This window comes from Monodelphis domestica, chromosome 2 (assembly GCF_027887165.1).
Source record: "Monodelphis domestica isolate mMonDom1 chromosome 2, mMonDom1.pri, whole genome shotgun sequence".
Lineage (NCBI taxonomy): Eukaryota > Metazoa > Chordata > Mammalia > Didelphimorphia > Didelphidae > Monodelphis > Monodelphis domestica.
This window is the reverse complement of record NC_077228.1, coordinates 21,226,515-21,248,455: the sequence shown is the minus strand read 5'-3', so window position 1 is coordinate 21,248,455 and position 21,941 is coordinate 21,226,515. Positions and strand designations below refer to the sequence as shown.

The following is a 21,941-nucleotide window of genomic DNA, read 5'->3' as shown; positions in this document are numbered from 1 at the left end:
TAGCAGGTAATGACTGAAGGAAGTCAGCCTCACTCTATAGATTTCATACACCTAGCAAGCCAGGTTTGGGATCCAACTATCCAGTGAAGATCTATAAGAAAGAAGTTCCAGATATGTCCCATAAAAGGGTATGCTTAAGGGGCCGGGGTGGGGTGGGAGAAATAAGGGACTAATAGAGCTTCTGTACCCCTATTTCTCTTTACCAGAAAAAGACTTGGATCTTTCAGAAATAATTCGGAATTTCCCCCAAAACAGCAATGCTTGGCAGCAGTGTCTTCATCAGGAGCCAAGGACAAACTAGATGTAGCTAGGAAGAAGAATGTCAAGATTCCATGAGGATCAGCTGAAAGTGACTGCATCTAAGGAAAAATATGTTGTGAACTCCAGCAAAAGAATTTCCAGCAGCTTTGAGTTCCCCTTCTGCCTCATTGGCTCTGAGCTTGAGCCCACTTTTCTCTGGACTCTTTGTATCATCTGTTTTTACTATGCTACATTAGTAAATACACTTTCCAAAAGCTAATTGGGACTAACTAGCTAATTGTTATCAAATGATAATCAATAGGGAGGCTTGTGAGCTACAGTATCAGAGAAACCATCCTTAAACTCTTTTGGGCCCTACCTAGAACCTGGGATAATCATTATACCTGGAAACCCAGCTTTCCAGTGCTCCTGGGAACTGGAAGAATTTTCCCATAACTATACACTTTGTGTGAAAGATGATGAGAGCAATAGTGTAAAAGTTAATAGAAAATGGATTCCTGACAGCCCATATTGTCTTAGAAAACCACAAATTAGCATTATCTATGTTGTATTGTATTTTTATTTAGGGCTGTGAGTTTGACACCTGATGTCTCAAGTTTCTTGTAGTTCCTCATCTTATGATAGCAACAAACAGCATTCTACTTACTATGCTACATATAGGAAAAGAATTCGAAGATTTCTAAACCCAGAGGAGATTTTAGAGATCATCTAACCTGTCCCTTGCCAGAGAACAGAAATGATTCACATAAGGTCTCTCAGTAATTTAGTAGCAGAATGAGAATTACAATTATTGTATTATATATTGGGAATATATATATTATATATATTATATATCAAAGACTCCATTCAACCCAATGGACTTCCTTTCCTATTGTTCTATGGGACAATAGTCATATGTTCCACTTTCAATATACCCAACACAGGGTCATTCAACCTGTGCTTGAATTCCTAGAGTGAGATGGCACCTCCACCTCTCTAGACAGACAATTACACTAAGAAGATAACCTCTAATTTGGGGGAAGTTTATCCAGATATTGAGCTGGAATGTTCCAGTGTGCAATTTCCATCCCCATTTGGTAGCCAAATATCTATGAAGAGTTTTAGGGTTATAATTTTCAAAGAACATATCAGAATAGTTCATCTGATGACAAGAAAGACCTGCAAGTCTTAGAACCTCTCACTTCTTTGTTCAGGGAATCATGAACATAGGAAGGCTTTATTGTGTAGGTAAAATAGGATGTTGCCTAAACTAGGTTTTCAGCTTAGGCTTAGGGAGGCTTAGGGAGCTGGGATTCCTTCAATAGATTAGAGCATACAGTGCTGCCATGTTAGTTTACTTAATTGAAAGGAGACCACAAACTACTAACCTTGTCAATAAACAACTCAACTGAGCAGTAATTCACTCTCAAAGACAATATCCAGCTATGCCACAGTTCCAATCCACAGTGTGTACACACACACACACACACACACGTGTATATATATATATATGTATATATATATATATTCCTCCATTTTTATTGTATTTTTTCTCTCTATTATTCACAGTTATGCCTTGTTGGACCCACTCTTGGTTATATAACAACACAGACTCTGAATTTATTCATACCTGCTCCTCCACATTTAATGCCCAGGGTCCCCCAAGTCTTCCTTGAATATATTGAAACTTAAGCTGGCCTCTTTGAAAAATGAAGGACATTGCACTTCTAACATGTTATGATAAACCTCAACAATACTATGCTATTGGACAAAATAATCCCTCCTATTTGAGCCTCAGTTTCTCCATCTGTAAAATGAGAAGGAATTGATTAAAAATTATCTTCAGAATTTATTCCAGATATGATATTATTTGTAATAAGGTCCTCTTAATTTCTGAACATGCTTTGTTATAAGGTCACTCCCAACTCTGATACTCTGTGTTCTAAGGTCATGATGGTGAACCTATAGCACATGTGCCAAAGGTGGCAAGCAGAGACTTCTTGGTGGGTACACATCCCATCTCCAGTAGTTAGTTACTAGAAAGGCAGAGGGGCTTCAGTGGAGTTGCTCCCTTCCCCCTCTCCACTATGCCTCCCTGCCCCTCTGCACTTACTCCTTATCCTGAGCCAAATGCTCAGATCACTCTGCTCCCTTTTTCTCTATCCCTTTTCTGAATCAAGTCAGTAGGGGGAGAACTTGGTCTCATGGGGGTCTCTGCATGGTCTGGGCAGGGAAGGCATAGAGTATGGGGATAGGGCATGGCCATGTGGTCTCTAAAAGGTTTACCATCACTGTTCTAAGTTATCTATCTGTCCTGGCATTTCCAGTTCTAACAATCTATTCCCTAAAATTCCTTCCTAACATCACATTGTGTTAAGGTCATTCAATTCTGATATTCTGTGATTCCTGGTAGGTGAATGAAACTGAAAACATTAGCCTCTAATTCTTTGAGTCCCAAAAGCAAGGCTATAAAGCCAAAATAATTTCCTGGTCCTGGGTAGAGGAGCCTAGGGTCTATGAACCCATGGTTGACTCCACTTAAACCTCCCTGATATATGCCTTTTCCATCCCAGAGTCCCAAATTAAGTCATTAAGAGAAGCAGCATCACCCAAGCTTTACTGTTCAAATTACCCTAGGTGTGATTTCAGACAAGGTCATTAACAATATGGTCTCACTTGGCAAGAGTCCTAAATGGGAGAAATATGAAGAACCCTGAAATCTGGTACAGAGCTCCCCAAGAGACCAGCAAAGATCAATTGTCTAATAAAACTGGGTCTTAACTAAAGGTTAGAGAACCTTTGAGAAAATCACCAGTGATAATCCAAGCTCATATTTCTTGAAGAGAAGGAAACCGAGGCTCAAGGTGAAGTGCCTTTATGCAATGGAGCTAGTCCAGATTCTTTTTGCTACATTAATAGGGGAAAAGGGGAGTGATTGGGATATAATATTCCAAGGAATCCCCAAAGTCTTGGAGCAGTTTTAGGCTTTAATAACTGAATATACCACATCTTTTGGGACATCCTGTCCTTGCTTGGCCTCCCACATATGAGATCATTTGGGGGGATTTGGGAAGCCATCTAGTCTAACCCCCTTACTTTATGAATGGGAGAATTGAGTCATAAAAAAAAAAAAAGACTTGCCTGGGTCCCATAGCTGTTAAGTGCCTGAGGCAGGATAAGAATTCATATCTCCTCACTCTAGTCTTAGCACTCTATCCACTAGAACTCCAGAAACTTGGATGATGTGTAAAAGCACTTTAAAACTCCTAGATCACTAGAGAATTCTTAATTGTCTTTAAGTTCAAGTTGTCTTGGATCAAAACTGGACCTTCTTTCTATAGTGAGTCTTTTCTGACTGCCTACTTCCTACCATTAGTGGCCACTAGATCCCAATGAATTATCTTGGAGGTACTTTGTACAGATGTGGACATTTTTCTCATCTGATTTGTAAACTCCTTAAAGGCAAGGACTGTATTTTTAAAAGCTATGTAGCTAGACTGCCTAACAGTCACTGGCACATAGTAGGTATTTAATAAATATTTCCTGATTGATAGATTCATTGATAGATGTAAAAATTCTAATTAGTATTACGATAACACCATGATTCTCCACTGTGTTGCTCTGAAATGACTGTCAATTGACCCATGTACATTTCAGTTTCATCTATGTCATCTGTTAAAGGAGCAGGATGAAATAGAGCTTCAGGACAGGATGGCTGTCTTAAGTATTCAAAGACCCTCCACCTTGAAGAGGGATTCTACTTGTTTTCCTTGTCTTGAGGGCAATGGAGGGCCAGGAGAAACAGGGACATTTCAGAGAGGCAATTGCAGGTCCCCATAAGAAAATGGGCCACACAATTGGGTCACTTTCCAAGTCAAATGGGCTACTACTCTAGAAGGTGGTAGTCTCCCCATCAGCAGAAGCTGAATGGCAATTAATTGGGCATTGTCAGGAAGAGTTTGGCCTTCTTGTCCACTGAGGTCCTTTCCAACTTGGAAATTCACTGTTGCTGTTTCAGATGTCTAAAGTTCCTTCTAGTTCTAATTTTGGGGACCTAAGATTATTTCAGAAACGATGTTGAGGGGGCAGGTAGGTGGCTCAGTGGATTGAGAGACAGGCTGAGAGAGGGGAGGTCCTGGGTTCCAATCTGACCTCAGATACTTCCCAACTGTGTGACCCTGGGCAAGTCACTTAATTGCTATGGTCTAGCCCTTACCACTCTTCTACCTTGGAACTGATACATAGTATTGATTCAATGGAGGAAGGTAAAGGCTTTAAAAAAGAACAGAAAAGAAATAATGTTGATCAGTGGTGTCTTTAGAGCACTATTTTTACTCAGGAATCTGTAGAGGCTTAACAAAATGGTATTATCTCTGATATGTTCCCCATCCCCCTTTCCAATCCTATATTGTAAATAGCAGCAGGAAACCCTAATGCTCAATCTCAGGGCTGCCTTTAATTACAAAGCAGATGTATTGTCTTTTTAGCAGGAAATGTAAGTTGTTTTGTCCCATCTCAGCTCAGTGGCTATTGCTGAGAATGGGTGGATAATAGTATCAGCATACTCTATTACGACACACAATTATTTTCCTCGCTGTGATTTGGAAATATTTTTAATGGAATAGATAATCATTTGCAAAAAGAAAATTGTAAAAATCCCTCTAATTATGAGGTTTCTTCATTTTTGCAACTAAATTTTCATTACAGAGGTGGCCAAATAATGAGGTAATCAGCTGGATAAATAGTAGATTATGGCAATTGTATTTTATAAGATTTTTAATAGTATATTAAGACAACAAAATCCATAGATGAGAGGACTGTAGGGAAGCATGGTATAGGAGACAGGGTCCTTGATGAGGCATCAAAAGATGTAGCCACAGTCAAGGGTAGATTCTACCCATTTCTGGCCGGGTTACCTTAAGTGAATCGTTTAGCCTTCTCAGCCTCAGTTTCTCTCTTTGTGAATTGGAAATCAAAGTACTGCAGAATTTTGCAAAACTGGAAGGGAATTCAGTCACAAGCTTTCCCAATGTGTACCAAGAATGGTCTCACCTACATACCTGATGGGTGGGTCATCATTGTCTGAAGACCTCCAAAGCCTGAGAGCCCACAGCTGTCTCTGGGTACCCCCACCCACTATTGGACTTCCCTGTTCATTGGCAAGATCTTTCTTCCAGAAGCTTTGTTCTTAAGACCAGGTAGGGCAAATCTAAACCTTCATCCAAATGACACATTTTTACACATATGATCATAACTCTTGAAATAATTGAAAGTGATCATGAGATACAACATTGTAGAACTGGAGGTTTGGAAGGGAGCTCAATCGCTGTCTTATACAACCTATGCAAAAAATAGATCTCCTAACAATGCCTAAAATAAGGACTAAGGGGGAAGCTGGGTGGCTCAGTGGATTGAGAGTCAGGCCCAGAGATGGGAGATCCTGGGTTCAAATCTGGCCTCAGATACTTCCCAGCTGTGTGACCCTGGGCAAGTCACTTAGCCCCCATTGTCAAGCCCTTACCACTCTTCTACCTTAGAACCAATACTGCTTCTAAGACAGAAGGTAAGGTTTTTAAAAATAAAATAAAATAAAATAAGGACTATCTCAGGTGGCTTTTCCTTTATTGAAAGTCTTCAAGTGAAGGTTGAACAACTATCTGTTTGGGCATTTCAAGTGGACATCTATTTTGTTTCAGGGTTTTGCCAAATTCTGGGGATATAAAAAGAGGCAAAAGTTTGTTCCTGCCCCTAAGGAGTCCCAATTGAATGGAGGAAACAACAAGCAAACAGTTATGTATAATCAACCTGCATGCAGGCTAAATGAGAAATAAGTAATAAAGAGATTGTAATAGAAGGGGATAGAAAGTGATAGAGAGAATAGAATTAAGAGGCTTTGGGAAAGGCTTGGGATCTTGCAATCGTGCCTCTCTGAGCTCTTTTAAAATAAGGATGGATAGCTCCACCTTCTGTAGCAGGAGCCTGTTCAGCAGCAAATGATGAGTCATCAACTTCAAGAGAGGGATGCTGCTGGAGGATTTATTCACATTTAGCATCAGTAGGCCCTGACACAACAACTTTGCTGCCCTGCCTCATTTGTCTTGCAGCTATGTTCTCTCTCTCCTTTTATGAACAGACCTGTCTACCTGTTTCTCTTTGGAAGTTTGGCTGGGTTAAATGCAACTTGTTTTGATCTGATTTCACAAGTATTTATTAAGTGTCTAGTGAGGATGCGCATTGGAACTAGATGTATGACTTCATTGAGATAAGGAATTCTCTGATGAGGAAACTCCTTCCCAATGTAGAGCTGTACCACCTCTGCAGCTTGTGATCTGAGAGTGGTCCTTAGGGCACTGAGAAGTGAGTGACTTGCCCAAGGTCACAGAAGAAGGTCCAAGGTGGGAATCTGGGGTCATCAGTATTATATAAAGACACAGTGTCCACATTTGAGAGGTTCCTCCAGGACGAGGTGAACAGCATGGCTCGGACATAGTCCATGAGTCCTCGTACTGTCCTCTTTGGCCAGTCTCCATTCTAAATGACAGTCCTTCAGAGAGCTGAAGAAATTTATCATGCACTTCACTACCGCCTTGCCAAAATATGTGTCCTTTTTGGCCTAACTATCAACTGATCTTCAGATAGTAGGGTATTCAGTCTTTTTATCACCTGCTCCCTCTGTTCTTGAGATGATCCTAAAGTCACTCCAAATTCCTGCTGGACATTCTCTTGTACATCGATAGGTCTGGTAAAATATTATGCTGGAAGTTCACCATGATTTCTCTATTGAGGATTGTTGACTGATTAGCAGGTAGTTCTGGTCATTGTTAAAGACCTAAGTCATATGGTCTTCCCAGGGCAGAAGACAGTGGAAATACATCACCTGGAGGGGGCATTACCTGCCATGTTTCAGAATCCCTGCTGCTGCTGCCTTTCCAGTTTTGAACCCAGAACATCATCGGCCACAAGGGAGACATACACACAAAGCATCTCTCAGGCAGCAGCACCTTTGTGAACCCTTGGAAGATGAGTGTGTGGGGCACATGTGTGTGTGTGTGTGTGTGTGTGTGTGTGTGTGTGTGTGTGACAGACACAGAGAGAAAGCATGTGACAAATAGAGACAGACAGAAAGGGCAAGGAGAGACCGAAATAGAGAGAGAGAAGAAAAAAGACAATGGCACAGGGAGACAGAGACACAAAATGGGACAGTTAGACTAGAGAGAGGGAGGGAAGGAGGAAAGGAAGAGAAAGCTAAATGGAGCTTAAGATCTGATCACCATTGAAGAATGTCAGCTGATTAGCAGGTTGTGCTGGTCATTGTTAAAGATCTAAGTCATTATATCTGAATTTCCTTTTCTTTATCATCCATAATAAGCCTTCCTTTGCACAGAGATTACATTAGAGCTTTGTTCTAGGGGGATGAAAAAAGGGAGTCCTATTCTTCTTGACATGACAAAATACCTTTAAACATGTCAGTTTCTCCCTGGAACTTTTGTCAAAGGCAGTGGCTCAGTGCCAGCGGAATGGAAATGGAGCCACTGATGTTATTTTATCAGATACACACAAATAGCTCAACGAGACAGTCCTTATTCACTATCCCAACAGCCACAAGCCGGTCAGCATTGTGCAGAATGCCATCTCCTGTCATATTATTGATTGGGAGCACATTTTTATGAGTTGCTTACTTGGAGTTGTACAAGTGGAGACAAGCCAACACAGTACAGAGAAGAAGTAGCTTCAGGGGCCACTGATGCCATCTCTCCATCTTCTCTAGAAGAAATGTCTTCTAGGCTCTCTCCTGAGAAGACCCTGGTGGGTAAATCCAGAGCAAGTAGTGAGTCTTGAACAGGTAAGTAGCCCAATATGTTCTAGACAAGAGGGAAAAACTTTGAGCTAGTGACGTACAAAATTCTCCAATGTGGCTTGAACCAGGTTCTAAAGCTATTGGGAAATTTTTGATAAAATAAATAAAAATCAAATACTATACAGATGTTATTTTCTGGTTTTCTCAGTCTGGCCTGAAGAAATATGTTTCTATTTGAGTTTGATCATACTTTAGTAGAAAGAGAAGGCACAGGGGGGCAGCTGGGTAGCTCAGTGTGTTCAGTGCAAGACCTAGAGATGGGAGGTCCTAGGTTCAAATGTGACCTCAGACACTTCCTAGCTGTGTGACCCTGGGCAAGTCACTTAACCCCCATTGCCCAGACTTAACCACTCTTCTGCCTTGGAGCCAATGCACAGTATTGACTCCAAGACAAAGGTAAGGGTTTAATAAAAAAGAAAGAAAGAAATCAAAGGCAGAGCCAGACTAGGATGGCAAGAACCTAGAGAAGAGTGAAGAAAGCCATAAGGAAGCCAAAGGGGTGGGGATGGTGGAAGAGAAACTAGGAAGAAAAAATATCAACATTATGTAAAGAAAATGCAGGAAGATCAAGGAGAATGAGATGATTCTTGGCCTCAGTTTTAGAATCCATAAAAGGATGGGGTTAGACTACATAGAATTTGAGTTCTTTTCCAGCTCCACATCTATGATCCCCAGTCACTTTTTGGGGTGTCAGTTTCTTCATTAGTATAATGGACTAGATGGCCTTCAGGGTTCCTTTTTGTTCAATATCTATCATCCCATGTCTGAGGGAAGGTCATTGAATTCCACAGGGTTAAAGATTTGGAGCTAGAAGGGACCCTAGAGGCCATCAAGTCCAACCTCTTCATTTTTCCTATGAGTAATCTGAGGCTCATAGCAGCTAAGGGACTTGCTCCGACTGATAGGCCAGTGTCTGAGACAGAATTTCAACTTCTGTCTTAACTCTAAGCCCAACATTTAACACCTGTACCACCTACAGAAATGCTGATTGTGATATGTAGCTGATGGTAACCCAAGGATCCCTTTCTCAGGTAGCTTCATCTGCTCATTATTGTTCTTCTTAAACCAAAACAGTAACACAGGCACAAAAGAGCAAAATCAGGAATTGAACCCAGACCCTCTGTCTCCAAATATAGCATTCCTTCTGGTGGGCCATGATGCTTGGCATAACAGGATTAAAAACAAATTGAGAAAAGAATCTGACCCTCCCATTCCCTGTTTTGTACCCAGCCCACAATTCTTCCCCCACTCCTGTCCACCAACCCACTATCAATCCCAGGAGCAATCCCAGGGGTACATACTCCATTCTTTTAAGAGTCCATGATTTTGTTGGGGAGAACAGTCCTCCTACTGGCACAGACCACAACCTGAATGAACTACGGGTGGCTTAAACTTCCTCTGATGGCAGCCAGTCTTGCTGAAGAGCTAAGCTGGCCCTTGAATGACAGATCACAGCTTAGGAAATCCTCAAAGTTATCTGTCTGGGCAGGCCAAATGGTTGGCGTAGTCTTGGAGGGTGTGGGGTCACCTCCACAGAACAGTGGAACTTCTAAAGAAGGCTTTAGGGAATGGTCAGAAGGAGTGGGGGCAATGTCATACAGCTATGATCTAGAGTATTGTACATGCATGTTCCTCTGTATGAATCCTGGTCCTATCTGTGTGGGTTATCCCTTTGGGGGATATTTTCTTCATACCAGACCTATGATTTCATTGGCAGGGGAGGTTCTCTTGTAGAAACTCCCCCCATGCAAGAGAGGTCAGTCTCTTCTAATAATCATAAGACCTAGCATTTATGTAGTGCTTCACAAATTTTATCTCATGTTGTCCTTTCAAGCTTAACAGGAAGTAGGTGCCTTTATGTGTCCCATTTTACAGATGGGGAAGCTGAGGCAAAGAGAGTTAAGTGAATTGTTCAGGGTCACCTAACTAGTAAGAGTCTGAGGTAGAATTTGAACCCAAGTCTTCCTTACTCTGGGGACAGCTCTTTATCCTCTATGGCACACAGCTTCACAAGGGATATCTACAGTAAATTTTTACTTTGTTGGATCAGACTTCCTCAGCTAGCCAGGATCATAGCATTAGAGTCCAAATGTGACCTCTGTTGCCAACTCACCCAGCACCTTCACTTTACAAATAAGGAAACTGTGGTCCTGGAAAGTTAAGTGATTTGCCCAGGGTCCTCGAGGTAAGATTCAGTCCCACTTCCTTAGATTCAGAGCCAGTGTGCTTCCCATTGAAACATTATTACTTACAGAATTGGACTGAGCAGAGGTTTTAGGGATGATTTTATTGACTGCTTAATTTACAGAGTTGGAAACTGAGGACATGAAACATTTACATAGTTAGTAAATAGGGCCTCTGACTAAATCCAGTCCAGCACTCTGACACAACTAGCTCAAAATCAAATCATATATTGGATACATACTACCCCTTACTCCATCTCCAAATATCCAAATCATATATTGGATATCATGGCCTTGAGCAAGTGATACTTCCCTAAAGGATCATGGCAGTCAGAAAGAGAGAGACGGAATATCGGAAATCCCACCTCCTCTGAGGAGCCTTTCCCCAACTTCCCTAATGCTCTTGCCTTCTCTCTGAAATACTCTGTAGTGATTTTGGCCACTATTGTGCTTTAACCTAGTTAGTTACCTCGGTCTCTCCATTTAGACTGGGAGCTACTTGAGGGAAATGACTTGGTTTGGGCTCTTGTTTCTTTATCTCTGGAGCACTGAGCCCAGTGCCTGGCCCAGAGTGCCTTATAAATGCTCGCTGGTTGATTGGCTCCTCCAATTTCCTCACTTTACAAGCAAAAAGACTGAGTCCCAAAGAGACAGCAGGGCTGGTCTCTGATCACGAAGAAGTGGGGAGCAAACCCACTTTTCCTGATTCCAATTCAGCTGGCACAGTGGACTATTCCTGGGGGCAGGAAGACAAGAGTTCAAATCTGGCCTCAGCCACTTATTACTGCATGACCACTGGCAAGTCATAGCATTGGTCTGCCTCCATTTCCTCATTTTAAAATGGGGATAATAATAGCATCTCCTTCCTAGGATGTTGTGAGGATCAAATGAATGATATATTTAAAAAGAGCTTAGCACAGAGACTGGCATTCAGTAGGCACTACATGAATGCCTCTTCCTTTGCCCCAATACCTCTACTCCACCATGCATTCTCCAAAGAACCTTCCCTGATTCCCTACCCATGGAAGCAATCTCGCTGACTTCTGCACCCCTCTAACACTTTGTACCTTTCTTTTGGCCCAAATCACCATGTCTCGTGTTGCCATTATCCAAGTACACATCTCATATCCCCAAGACTGTAAGCTACTTGAAGGCAGGAACTGAATTGGAAGGAATGCCTGCCACCACTGCAGTCCACTAAGAGAAGATGAAGATAAAGATGGGCACATTTACTACACTTGGAAAACAAGCAGGTCTTCAGCCTTTTTCATTTCCACCTTCACCAAAAGAGAAGTATGAGCAACTGGACTTGAAGGTGCCTTCCACATTGGCATCAAATAATAACACTTATTATTATACTACTAATAAAGACTATTTCTTTAGGTCTTCAAGGCTTACAAAATTATGTATATATACATATAAGCTAAATATGTATATATTTGTAAACTTTTGTTCTCATAGCAATCTTGTGTGAGATAGGTACTGTTATTATTCTCAACTTACTGAAGTAGAAACTGAGATGCACAGAAGTTAAATGACTTGTCCAAGGTCATAAAGCAAGGAAGTATCTGAGGCAAGATTTGAACTCCCATGTTCCAGAATATGAGTCCATCCCTGTATCAGTTGGGCTTTTTCTGCATTTCTGGTTTTGCAAGGCACATTGCATGGATTTTATCCCATTTGAAACTTGCAACAATCCTGTTAGATGAATGTTATAGATAGTATTTCCCCCATTCTGCAGATGAACAGGCTGAGAGTAGGAATGGGAAAAATAGAAACTGGATTTGTGATTTCAATGCTATTAGAAACTAGCTCCTGGTGAAGGCTGTCCTTTCACAAGATGCAAGATGGCACCTTATCTATAACAAATAGTCTTAGCCAATCTCCTAGAGCAATGTGAGGGTTGGGGCTGTCTTTTGCCTTTTTTTTTTTGTATCCTCAACACTTAGTACAATGCCTGACTAATTGACTGAAATTCCTTTTTTAAGGGTCACAAACCAGTCTGAATCGGAGGCAAGAGTTGAAATAGGATCTCCTCATTGGGGAGGCAGACTCTATCTAATGTGCTACCCAGTTTCTCAAACCTAGACTGAAAGGTTAATGAATCAATCAATAGACAAACAAGCTCAAGTTAAGTGCCTATTACATGGCAGACATGGGCAATTATGTGGCACAGTAGATCAGTAGATTGTGTGCTAAGCCTGGAGTTAGGAAGACCCATCTTTGTGATTTCAAATCCATCCTCAGGCACTTAATAGTTGGGTAGACCCTAGGCAAGTCACTCAACCTTTTTGTCTCAGTTTCCTCATCTATAAAATGGAAATTTGTCAAAAAAAAGAGGAGAGGGGGAAGTAAGCTAGGTGGTATTGTGAATAGAACACCATACTTGGAAAAAGGAACTCTTCTTCCTTAGTTCAAATCTAGCCCTCAGACACTTATTAGCTGAGTGACCCTGGATAAGTCATTTAACCATTTGTTCATTTTCCTTATCTATAAAACAAGCTGCAGAAGAAAGGGCAAAGTACTCCAGTATCTTTGTCAAGAAAGTCCCACTGGAGTCATAAAGAATCATATAGGACTGAAAAATAAATGGCCCAAAACAAGAGGTGAAAACGAGGAGGAAGTGCATCCAAGGAAGGGAGATGTCTGATGAGAGGTATAGGGATGGGAGAAGGGCTATTGAATATAAGCAAAATAAGCAAATAAGCAATAAGTTGGTCTTTTTTGACTGAAACAGAGGATATGTGAAGGGGAATTCAATATAATACACTTGGAAAGATAGATTGGAGCCTGATTCCAAATAGTCTTAAATGTCAAATAGAGGAGTTGGGATCTTTTCCTAGAGGCAAGAGGGAACCACTGGAGTTTCCTGAGAAAGGGCATGCTATAGACGTCTTTTTTTCAAGGGTATCATGTTTGTAGTTATGTAAAGAATGGATCAGAGAAGAGACACCAGAATTCAAAAAATCAAATAGGAGGTTATTGTGATTCAAGGTGAAAGGTGATGACAGTGTAGACCAAGGTAGCTGTGGTGAGTAGAGACAGGTCCTATTCTTGAGGATCTTATGGAAAATGTTGAAGAACTGAAATTGGCAAAAATTAAGAACTGACTGTGTATGACAGTCAAGGCATGGCCCAGTGGGAAGATGACTCCAGGATTGTAAACTTGGGTGATTGGAAAAATGGTGATGCCCTGGACCAGAATAGGGAAGCTGTGGCCAATGGTTTAGGATAAAATATTTTTAAAAATCACTTTGGAACACATATTGGAAATGTTACATTTCAGGTGCCCAGGGTCATACAGGTAATGGCAAGAGCAGGATCTGAAGGAGGCAGCTGGGTGGCTCAGTGGATTGAGAGTCAGGCCCAGAGACAGGAGGTCCTGGGTTAAAATGTGACCTCAGATAGTTCCTGGCTGTGTGACCCTGGGCAAGTCACTTCACCTCCATTGCCCAGCCCTTACCACTCTTCTGTCTTAGAACCAATATACATTATTGGTTCTAAGACAGAAGGTAAGGATTTTTAAAAAAATAAAGAAAAAAAGAAAAGAAAAAGAGTAGGATCTGAAGCCTGGACTTCCCTATTCTAAACCCTTATGATCCATCTGCCCAAATATATTACCTCTCAGATACCTGGTAATATTTATATTATATAATGATGTTTGCAAAGCACTTAATGTATATTCTCATTGTATCCTTATAACAAGGATCGATGAAAGGTACAATTATTATTATTCCCATTTTACATATGAGGAAAGGGCGGGGGGTAAGTAACTTGCCCAGGGTCACATACCTAGTCAGTGTTTGAGGCTGGTTTTGAACTGCAGTCTTCCTGGCTCTCAATCCAGCATTCAATCACATTCACCTTCTAACTGCTTAGTTGCACATGTATAGGACAACAGAATTTCCTTTATTCACATATTCTTCCCATATTCAAATAAACATGGGGAAATTTCCTTTGATTATTTTCCAGTGTGATGTGTGTTGTATAGTGAGAAGACTCCAAATTTGAAATCACTGGACTTAAACTCTTACATACTCCCATCTTACTCCCTGCGAAAATCTTGTGACCTTGTAAACACTGAGCCTCAGTTTCCTCATCTATAAAATGGATCAAAGAAAGTTGGACTGGCTAACTTTTTTTTAAATTTCTTCCAAATCAGAAGACTGAGAAAGGACTTTAGCTAACAAGGACTTCCAGGGTCCATGATTTTAAATAACTCTTATACAGACTAGACATACAGGGAACATATGGTATGGCAGAGGAAGTAGCCTTGCTAAATTACATGATCACTAACAAAAAAGGAATCCCTCAATCCTGCCCCCATAGGAGTATTGTAAAATGGAAAGAACCAAGGATTTGGAGCCAAGATTTGGACCTTGGATCAAATCTCATTTCTGTTCTATTATTATATGACTTTGAGAAAGTCACTTAACTTTCTTTCCTCAGCCTGAGAGTTTTTCATTATAAAAATGAAGTGAGGTTGACTAGATAGTGATAGTGAACCCTACAGAGATGGAGTGCCGGGCCCCTTCTCCACCCCACTCCCAGACCATGTGCTATACCCATGTAAAAAAAATGGCATCAGGCACAGTGGAGAAGAGGAGGGAAGCAGCTCCACCCAAGTCCCCTCTGCCTTTCTAATAATGTACTAGGGTGGGGGTGGCTACATGCCCACACAGAGGGATCTGTGTGCCATCTTTGGCACCTGTGCCATAGGTTCACTATCACTGGACTAGATGACCCCACCAATCCCTCTGAGCTCTATGATTCTGGTAAAATCAACGTGGTACAATGCCATGAGCACAAGCCATGAAGAGGACCTAAGTTCAAATACTGTAGTTGACCCCTAGTGCCTGTGTGACTTTGAGTAAATCACTAAATCTCTTAAGGCCTACCAGAAAATTACTATTATATAACTAATAATAAGAATAGACCTTTGTTGGAAGGAGAAACTAGTAGTCACTGAAAAAAATTGGCAGTTTCTCAGGATAGTCTAACATCTTTTTTTTCTAGTTCAGTTCTGAACCAAGATCATTTTGCATGTGCAATATCTGTTCAATATGCATATATGTAGATGGCCCAGGAGATAGTGTTCTGGGCTCCTTATGAGGAAGACCTGAGTTCACACCCAGCCTTAGACATTAGCAGTGTGATCTTAGACAAGTCTCTAAACCCTATTTTTCTCAATTTCCTCATCTAGAAAATGAGCTAGAGAATAAAATGTCAAACCACTCCAGGATCTTATGTAACCCTACACAAGTCACTAAACCCTATTTTTCTTAAATTACTCATCTGTAAAATGAGCCAGAGAACAAAATGGCAAACCACTCCAGGATCTTAGCTGTGTGACCCTGGACAAGTCACTAAACCCTATTTTTCTCAGTTTCCTCATTTATAAAATGAACTGGAGAACAAAATGGCAAACCAATCTAGTATCTTTGCTAGGAAAACTCCAAATAGGATCAGGAAAAGTTGGGCATAACTGAAAAACAATAAATATATATGTATTTACATATATATTATATACACATATGTGCATGTATATAATATAAACATACTTATATACACAACTATGTATATATAAAATACAAACTCTTTCACACACATATATGTATATACTTATATATGCTTAAATGTGAATGTATTTAGATCTGTATAGATGTAGATATAAATATCACACATAAACACTGATGGACCATCCCATTAAGGATCTAACTATTTTATTCCTTTTTTTCAACCCTTACCTTCCATCTTAGAATCAACATGTTACTTGTTTCAAAGAAGAAAAGTGGTAAGGGCTAGGCAATGGGAGTTAACTGACTTGCCAAAGGTTACACAGCTAAGATGTGGCTGAGATCAGATTGGAATCCAGGACCTCCCATTTTTAGGCCTGTTTCCCCACCTACTGAGCCACCTAGCTGTCTCTTAATGATTACATTCTTGATAATGAACTTAAAATGCCCCAAACTGAACTCATCACATTTCTCGTCTCAACCTTTTCCTTCCATATTTTCCTCTTTTGGTCGAGGACAGCAGCTTACCCTCAGGAAGTCGCCTGGATTCAAAGCATCCTTGATTCCTCACTTCCCCCTCACTCCCCCCATACACAGTCTATTACCAAAGCCTTTCCATTTTGTCATTATCACATCTTTTGAGTACATCCTCTTCTCTCCTTTGACACCGTCACCATCCTGGTCTAGGGACCTAGGACTGTTGTAATAGCAATGGTCTGTTGGTTGGTCGACCTGTCACAAGTCTTCCACCATGGGCCCCAGTCCATCATCCATTCAGTTGTCTAGAGGACTGGTCCAGCAATGTTTACACCCAGTATTCAATAAACTCCAATGGCTCATCACCTCCAGAATCAAATACAAAATTCTTCATTTGTAATTCAAAATTCTTTGCAAACTAATACCTTCTCCCCATCACATTCCAATCTTCCTAAACCTTTTATCTCGTCACCCTCCCATCCATGCAGAGACAGTAGCCTCCTCACTGTTACTCAATGAAACACTCAACCTCCTGATTCTAAGCAATTTCACTGGCTATTCCTGATGTTTGGAATTCTCTTCTTCATTTCTGCCCCTGGCTTCCTTCAATCCCAGCTTCCATAGGGACTCTTTCCCAAATCTCTCTTAATTCTAATTCCTTCTTTCCACTGATAAGTTCATATTAATTCCATATATAGCTTATTTGTTCATAATTGTTTCTACCACTAGATTATGAGCTTCCTACGAGCAAAGACTTTCATTTTTCATAGAATCCCTATGTTCAGCCCACTGCCTGGTATATAGTAAGTACATGATTCTTATGTATTTGATTGACTGATTGATTGAATATATAGAAACAAATCTATTGCAGAAAGAAGCACTGTGAGATGTGAAATTAATGATTTTGAATACATTAATTTGAAAAGGTTTTTTAGAAATAAAACTAATGTGGCCATGATTAGAAGGAAAGAAATAAGTTGGGGGGGTATTTTGGTCTCATATCTAAAATCAATAGAGAACTTTGCCAAAATACAAGAAGCTGAAGTATTCTCCAACTGATAAATGTTCAAAAGATGTGAACAGATAGTTTCTGGATGAAGAAACCAAAGCTATATAGAAGTATGTGGAAAACCCTCTAAATCATTATTAATTCGAGAAATGCATCTCAAAACAACTCTAGGATATCATCTTACATCAATCAGATGGGCTAAAATAAAAAAAAAGGGAAACATGACAAATGTTGGAGGAGATGTGGAAAAATGGGGACACTATTACACTGTTGGTGGAACTGTGAACTGAACCAAACATTTTGGAGAATAATCTGGAATTATGTCCAGACACTTATCAAGTTGTGTTTACCTTTTGATTTGGTAACACCACCACTAGTTTTCTTTCTTAAGGTGATCAGGGAAAAAGGAAAAAAATCTATATGTTGTCAAATATTTATAGCAGCTCTCTTTGTGGTGGCAAAGAACTGGAAATTGAAGGGATGTCCATCAACTGGGGAAGCATTAACCAAGTTGTGGTATATGATTGTGATGGAATACCACTATGCCATTAGAAATGATGAATAGGTTTAGTTTTGGGGAAAAAACATGGGAAGACCTACATGAAATTATGAAAAATGAAATAAGCAGAAGCAGGAGAGTATTATATACAGCAATAAAAATATTGTATGTCTTCCTTTGAAGAAAGAACTGATAGATAGAAATAAATAAGACATAGTTTTATATATACACACATATCTTTTTGTTTTTGTCAAATGTTGACTTCCCTAATAGGGGAGAGGGGAAGGAAGAGTGAGCTAACCAAGAATTTTAATGTAACCAACAAATAAATAAATTTAAATTAAAAAGGAGAGAAATTATTGTAGAAAGATGCTAAGACTTGCAGGGTACATACCTCTAGGAATGAATGAAGAAGAAGGTTCTTTCTCTGTCCTTTTGGGCTGGTCCTGCTGGGATGTATTTGAAGGTTCTGGTTAGACAGAGATGAAGAGATTCTCTTGGTCACTCAATTCCCAGAAAAAGTGAGAAATCTGGAGAAAAAGAAAAGTTTGTGCATCTTTCGAGAGACATAGAGAGCAGGATTCAGTTTAAATTCACCTTTAAGCCCATCTCTAGGGAAAGAAAAGGAGAAAAACAGACACAGGCACAGACACAGAACAAACAATCTGTTAAACTCCTCTCAAAGTCATAAAAAAGAACTCTAACCTTCCATTTCCAACCCTCAAACAAACCACAAATCCCCCTTTCTCCTAATAATCTATACCAAACATAAGGCCCCCTTCTTTTCTGTGATTGTCTTGTCTTTTTTTCAACCCTCAGAATACCCTGAGCCCTCCCCCTCCTTTCCCATGATCAGGCTATCTCCTGCATCCTTTCTCCTATCTCATCTCTCTTCCTTCTTGACCTTGCAAACATTTGTTTCTTTTGCATAAGAGCAAGTCAGCTAGCTAGAGAGAAGATAATTTGAAAACAAATAAGTATCTTCTTCAGGGACAAAGGAAGAGAGCATCCCTTGGTGATACTTTGTAGACTTTGTTCTGCCTGATTTTGTGGAGAGAGACTTGGCTTTAAACCCAGGAAGTCCTGAGTTCAAATACTGCTTTTGACATATTCTTTGGTATGATCTTTGGTGAGTAACAGCTTCACAGTCCATTAGGCATTGAGTAAGTAAGCTTTTGTTTGTTTGTTTATTAAAAAAAGCCTTTTTCAAGCACTTTTCTTTTTCTTTTTTTAGGCAATGGGGGTTAAGTGACTGGCTCAGGGTCACAGAGTTAGAAAGTGTCTGAGGTCAGATTTGAACCCAGGATCTCCCATCTCTGGGTCTGGTTCTAAATCCACTGAGCTACCCAGCTTCCCCTTTCAAGTACTTTTCAATGCCCTGAGCACTGTGTAAGTCATGGGAATACTAAGTAAAGCAAAGATAGAATTCCTCTCTTCAAGGAGCTAACTTTCCAGTGGGTTAGACAACATGTAAGAAAAGATATAGTTTTATGATTACATATAAATATTATATGTATATATTCACAATACAAATGTATGTGTATATGCTATATGCATTCATGTATGTTGTAAACACATTACACATGTGTATAATATAATCAAGAGAATTGCAAATAATGTATACATGTCACGGAACATATAACACAGACCTACATGTGTGCATGTAACACATGTATATACATGTATGAGCATATATATCCATGTGTATTAATTGAGAGATGTGCTATGTAACTCATTGATACTTGTTGCAGAAAAGATGCTTGCCTTCATTTAGTAGGGGGAGATTCTGCACACAGGTATTCACTCTCTGCATGAAAATTTGGACCCTGTTCCTATCCCTCTCCTACAGTGACTTGTGATGGTTTTTCTAGGCTATCTTATTTTAACTTTGCGTTCATCCCAAGCATTCTGGTCTCAGGGTGGTCGATTCATGTAACAGGTCTGCTTGCAAGCTCTTCAGAGAAGTCACTGGACGGGTCTCCATCTTTTCAACACTGTTATCCTATCCACGAGTGAATAAGTGATTATGAATGATGGAACACAAGGAGCCCAGAAGAGTCACCATTGCAGTCACTCAGATGGCGTTGGAGAGTTGTCTTGAGGGGGAAATGACCTACAAGTTACTACCAATCACATGGGAATGAGAGGTGGCTTAACAACGTCCTTCAGTCATGTAAGACTAATAGTAATGAGATGATCATGCAGTGAAAGTGAGGGATGAGAGAGCACCTACTAACTGTTCAGATGGAAGAAGACTTTCCAATGTTTGGCAGATCTTCTATGGAGGATTTATGGAAATCCATGACTAATTAATAAGATTTTTGTGAATGTGCTATAATCTGCACTGAGATGCATTATGCTCATTAATGAAAAACATGTGTCTGTAGAAGCATAAGAAGGTTGACATATGAATGGGCTGCCAATACTGATTTCTGAACCATAAAGAAATCAGACATCAGCTAGAGGGTACAGTGCAGAAACCCTACGCTCAAATTCAGCTACAGACACTGAAATCGGGCAAGTCATTTAACCTTTGTCTGCCTCATGTTCCTCATCTATAAAATGGAAATCATTGGTATCTACCTCCTCAAGAAGTTGTGAAGCTCAAATGAAATTCTGTAAGTGCTTTACTAGCCACAAACCACTATGTAAATGTGAGGAGTGATGAAGATGATGATGATGTTGGTGATGATGGTGATGGGGATCAATGATCTAACTTAGCATCTCTCACTAGTCACAAGGACACTGTAGAAAAATATTGACTGGAGATAGACATCCTTGCAAGATGCAAGTGGTATCAATGTGTATGAATTTTGGAAGGCTTGGAAATTTGATTCATCTTTGAGTTTCCTTGAATATTGTGCCACTTGCAGAAGGTCAGATTTGAAATGGATATTGAAAGGAGAAAGAACTGATAAATAGAAACACAAAAGGCATAGTTGGGTTTTTGTTTTTTGTTTGTTTATTTGTTTGTTTTTTGGACAAGTGATGGCTCCTCTAGTGTAAGGAATGGAGGGGGAGAAAGAGGCAGCTTGGGATTTTGATGTAACCAAACACACACACACACACACATATATATATGTACGTATATATATATATATTAAAGATTGGAGAAAAGGAAAACAGAAGACAGGGTCAATGAGGAGGATATCCAGGCATGGAGGACAGGCAGGGAAAAGGAAGGTAGAGAAGTGGGAAGATGGAGCATTTGGACCAAAGAGGACCAACTAGTAAGCCAATATTTCTAGATTATAAAATAATTAAAAGATTTAAATTATGATTCAAATAATTTTAATAGAATAAAGTGTAAGGAAACTAGAAAAGTAGAGGCTGGTGGTAGTTTGTGAGAGCTTTAAAAATTAAAAATAACATTTTATATTTGACCCTAGAGGTAGGAATTGTAGAATAAAGAAGTGATATAGTCAAAACTAGCTTTTAGAAAAGTTACTTTGCCAATTGACTGGAAGATGGATTAGAAGAGAAAGGAGGGACTTGAGGCAGTGAGGTCAAATATATGGTTACAGCAATATTCCAGGAGTGAAGTGACAGGAGTCTCTACAAAGCTGGTGACACTGCAGAGTTGAGGAGGTGAGATATATGAGAGAGATCACAGAGGATGAATTTCACAATAGATGAGGCAGCACAGCAGCACAGTAGATAAAAGCACAATGGGTTCAGATCAGAAAGACTCACCTTCTTGAGTTCAAATCTGGCCTCAGACACTTATTAGCTGTGTGATCCTGGGCAAGTCACTTAAATGTTTGCCTCAGTTCCTCTCATCTGTAAATGGGGTTGAGAAGGAAATGACTAACAACTCTAGTATCTTTGCCAAGAAAAACCCAAATGGGATCACAGAGAGCTAGACATGATTGAAAAAAAAAATTAACCACAAAAAACAAACAACAGATTAATTGTGGGGTGTGTGTATGTGTGTGTGTGTGTGTGTGTGTGTGTGTGTGCATGCAAGTGAGTGAAGAAAAATACAACTTTTGAATCAAATATGGATAATTGAGAAAAAACCAAATTTTCCCTTTAGTCATGCCCAGCAATGCATCTCTCACGTGGCATCTTGAGTCCATGACTTCTCCTCATGATTTGAGTTCCACAGCTTGTCATCAGTATTCTAAATCCGTGACTGACACTCCAATGATTAGATTTA

General features: G+C 40.0%; 1 protein-coding gene across 9 annotated transcripts in view; it reads right to left on the bottom strand.

Annotated features, from left to right (window-relative positions):
• C8B (complement C8 beta chain) overlaps positions 1–18,641 on the bottom strand; it is a 56,874-nt gene extending 38,233 nt beyond the window's left edge. Inside the window, exons 1-3 of one of the 9 annotated variants that reach the window (XM_007480517.3) lie at positions 18,546–18,641; positions 18,177–18,312; positions 7,920–8,043 (exon numbers count right to left, since the gene is read on the bottom strand). In XM_007480517.3, the coding sequence (XP_007480579.1) occupies positions 7,920–7,999 (80 nt within the window). In that variant the 5' untranslated portion in view covers positions 8,000–8,043; positions 18,177–18,312; positions 18,546–18,641. Of the gene's footprint in view, positions 1–7,919; positions 8,103–18,176 lie in introns of all 9 variants that reach the window. The other 8 variants (XM_007480515.3, XM_007480519.3, XM_056815054.1 and 5 more) reach the window with 8 other exon arrangements.
• Positions 18,642–21,941: the final 3,300 nt, after the last annotated feature.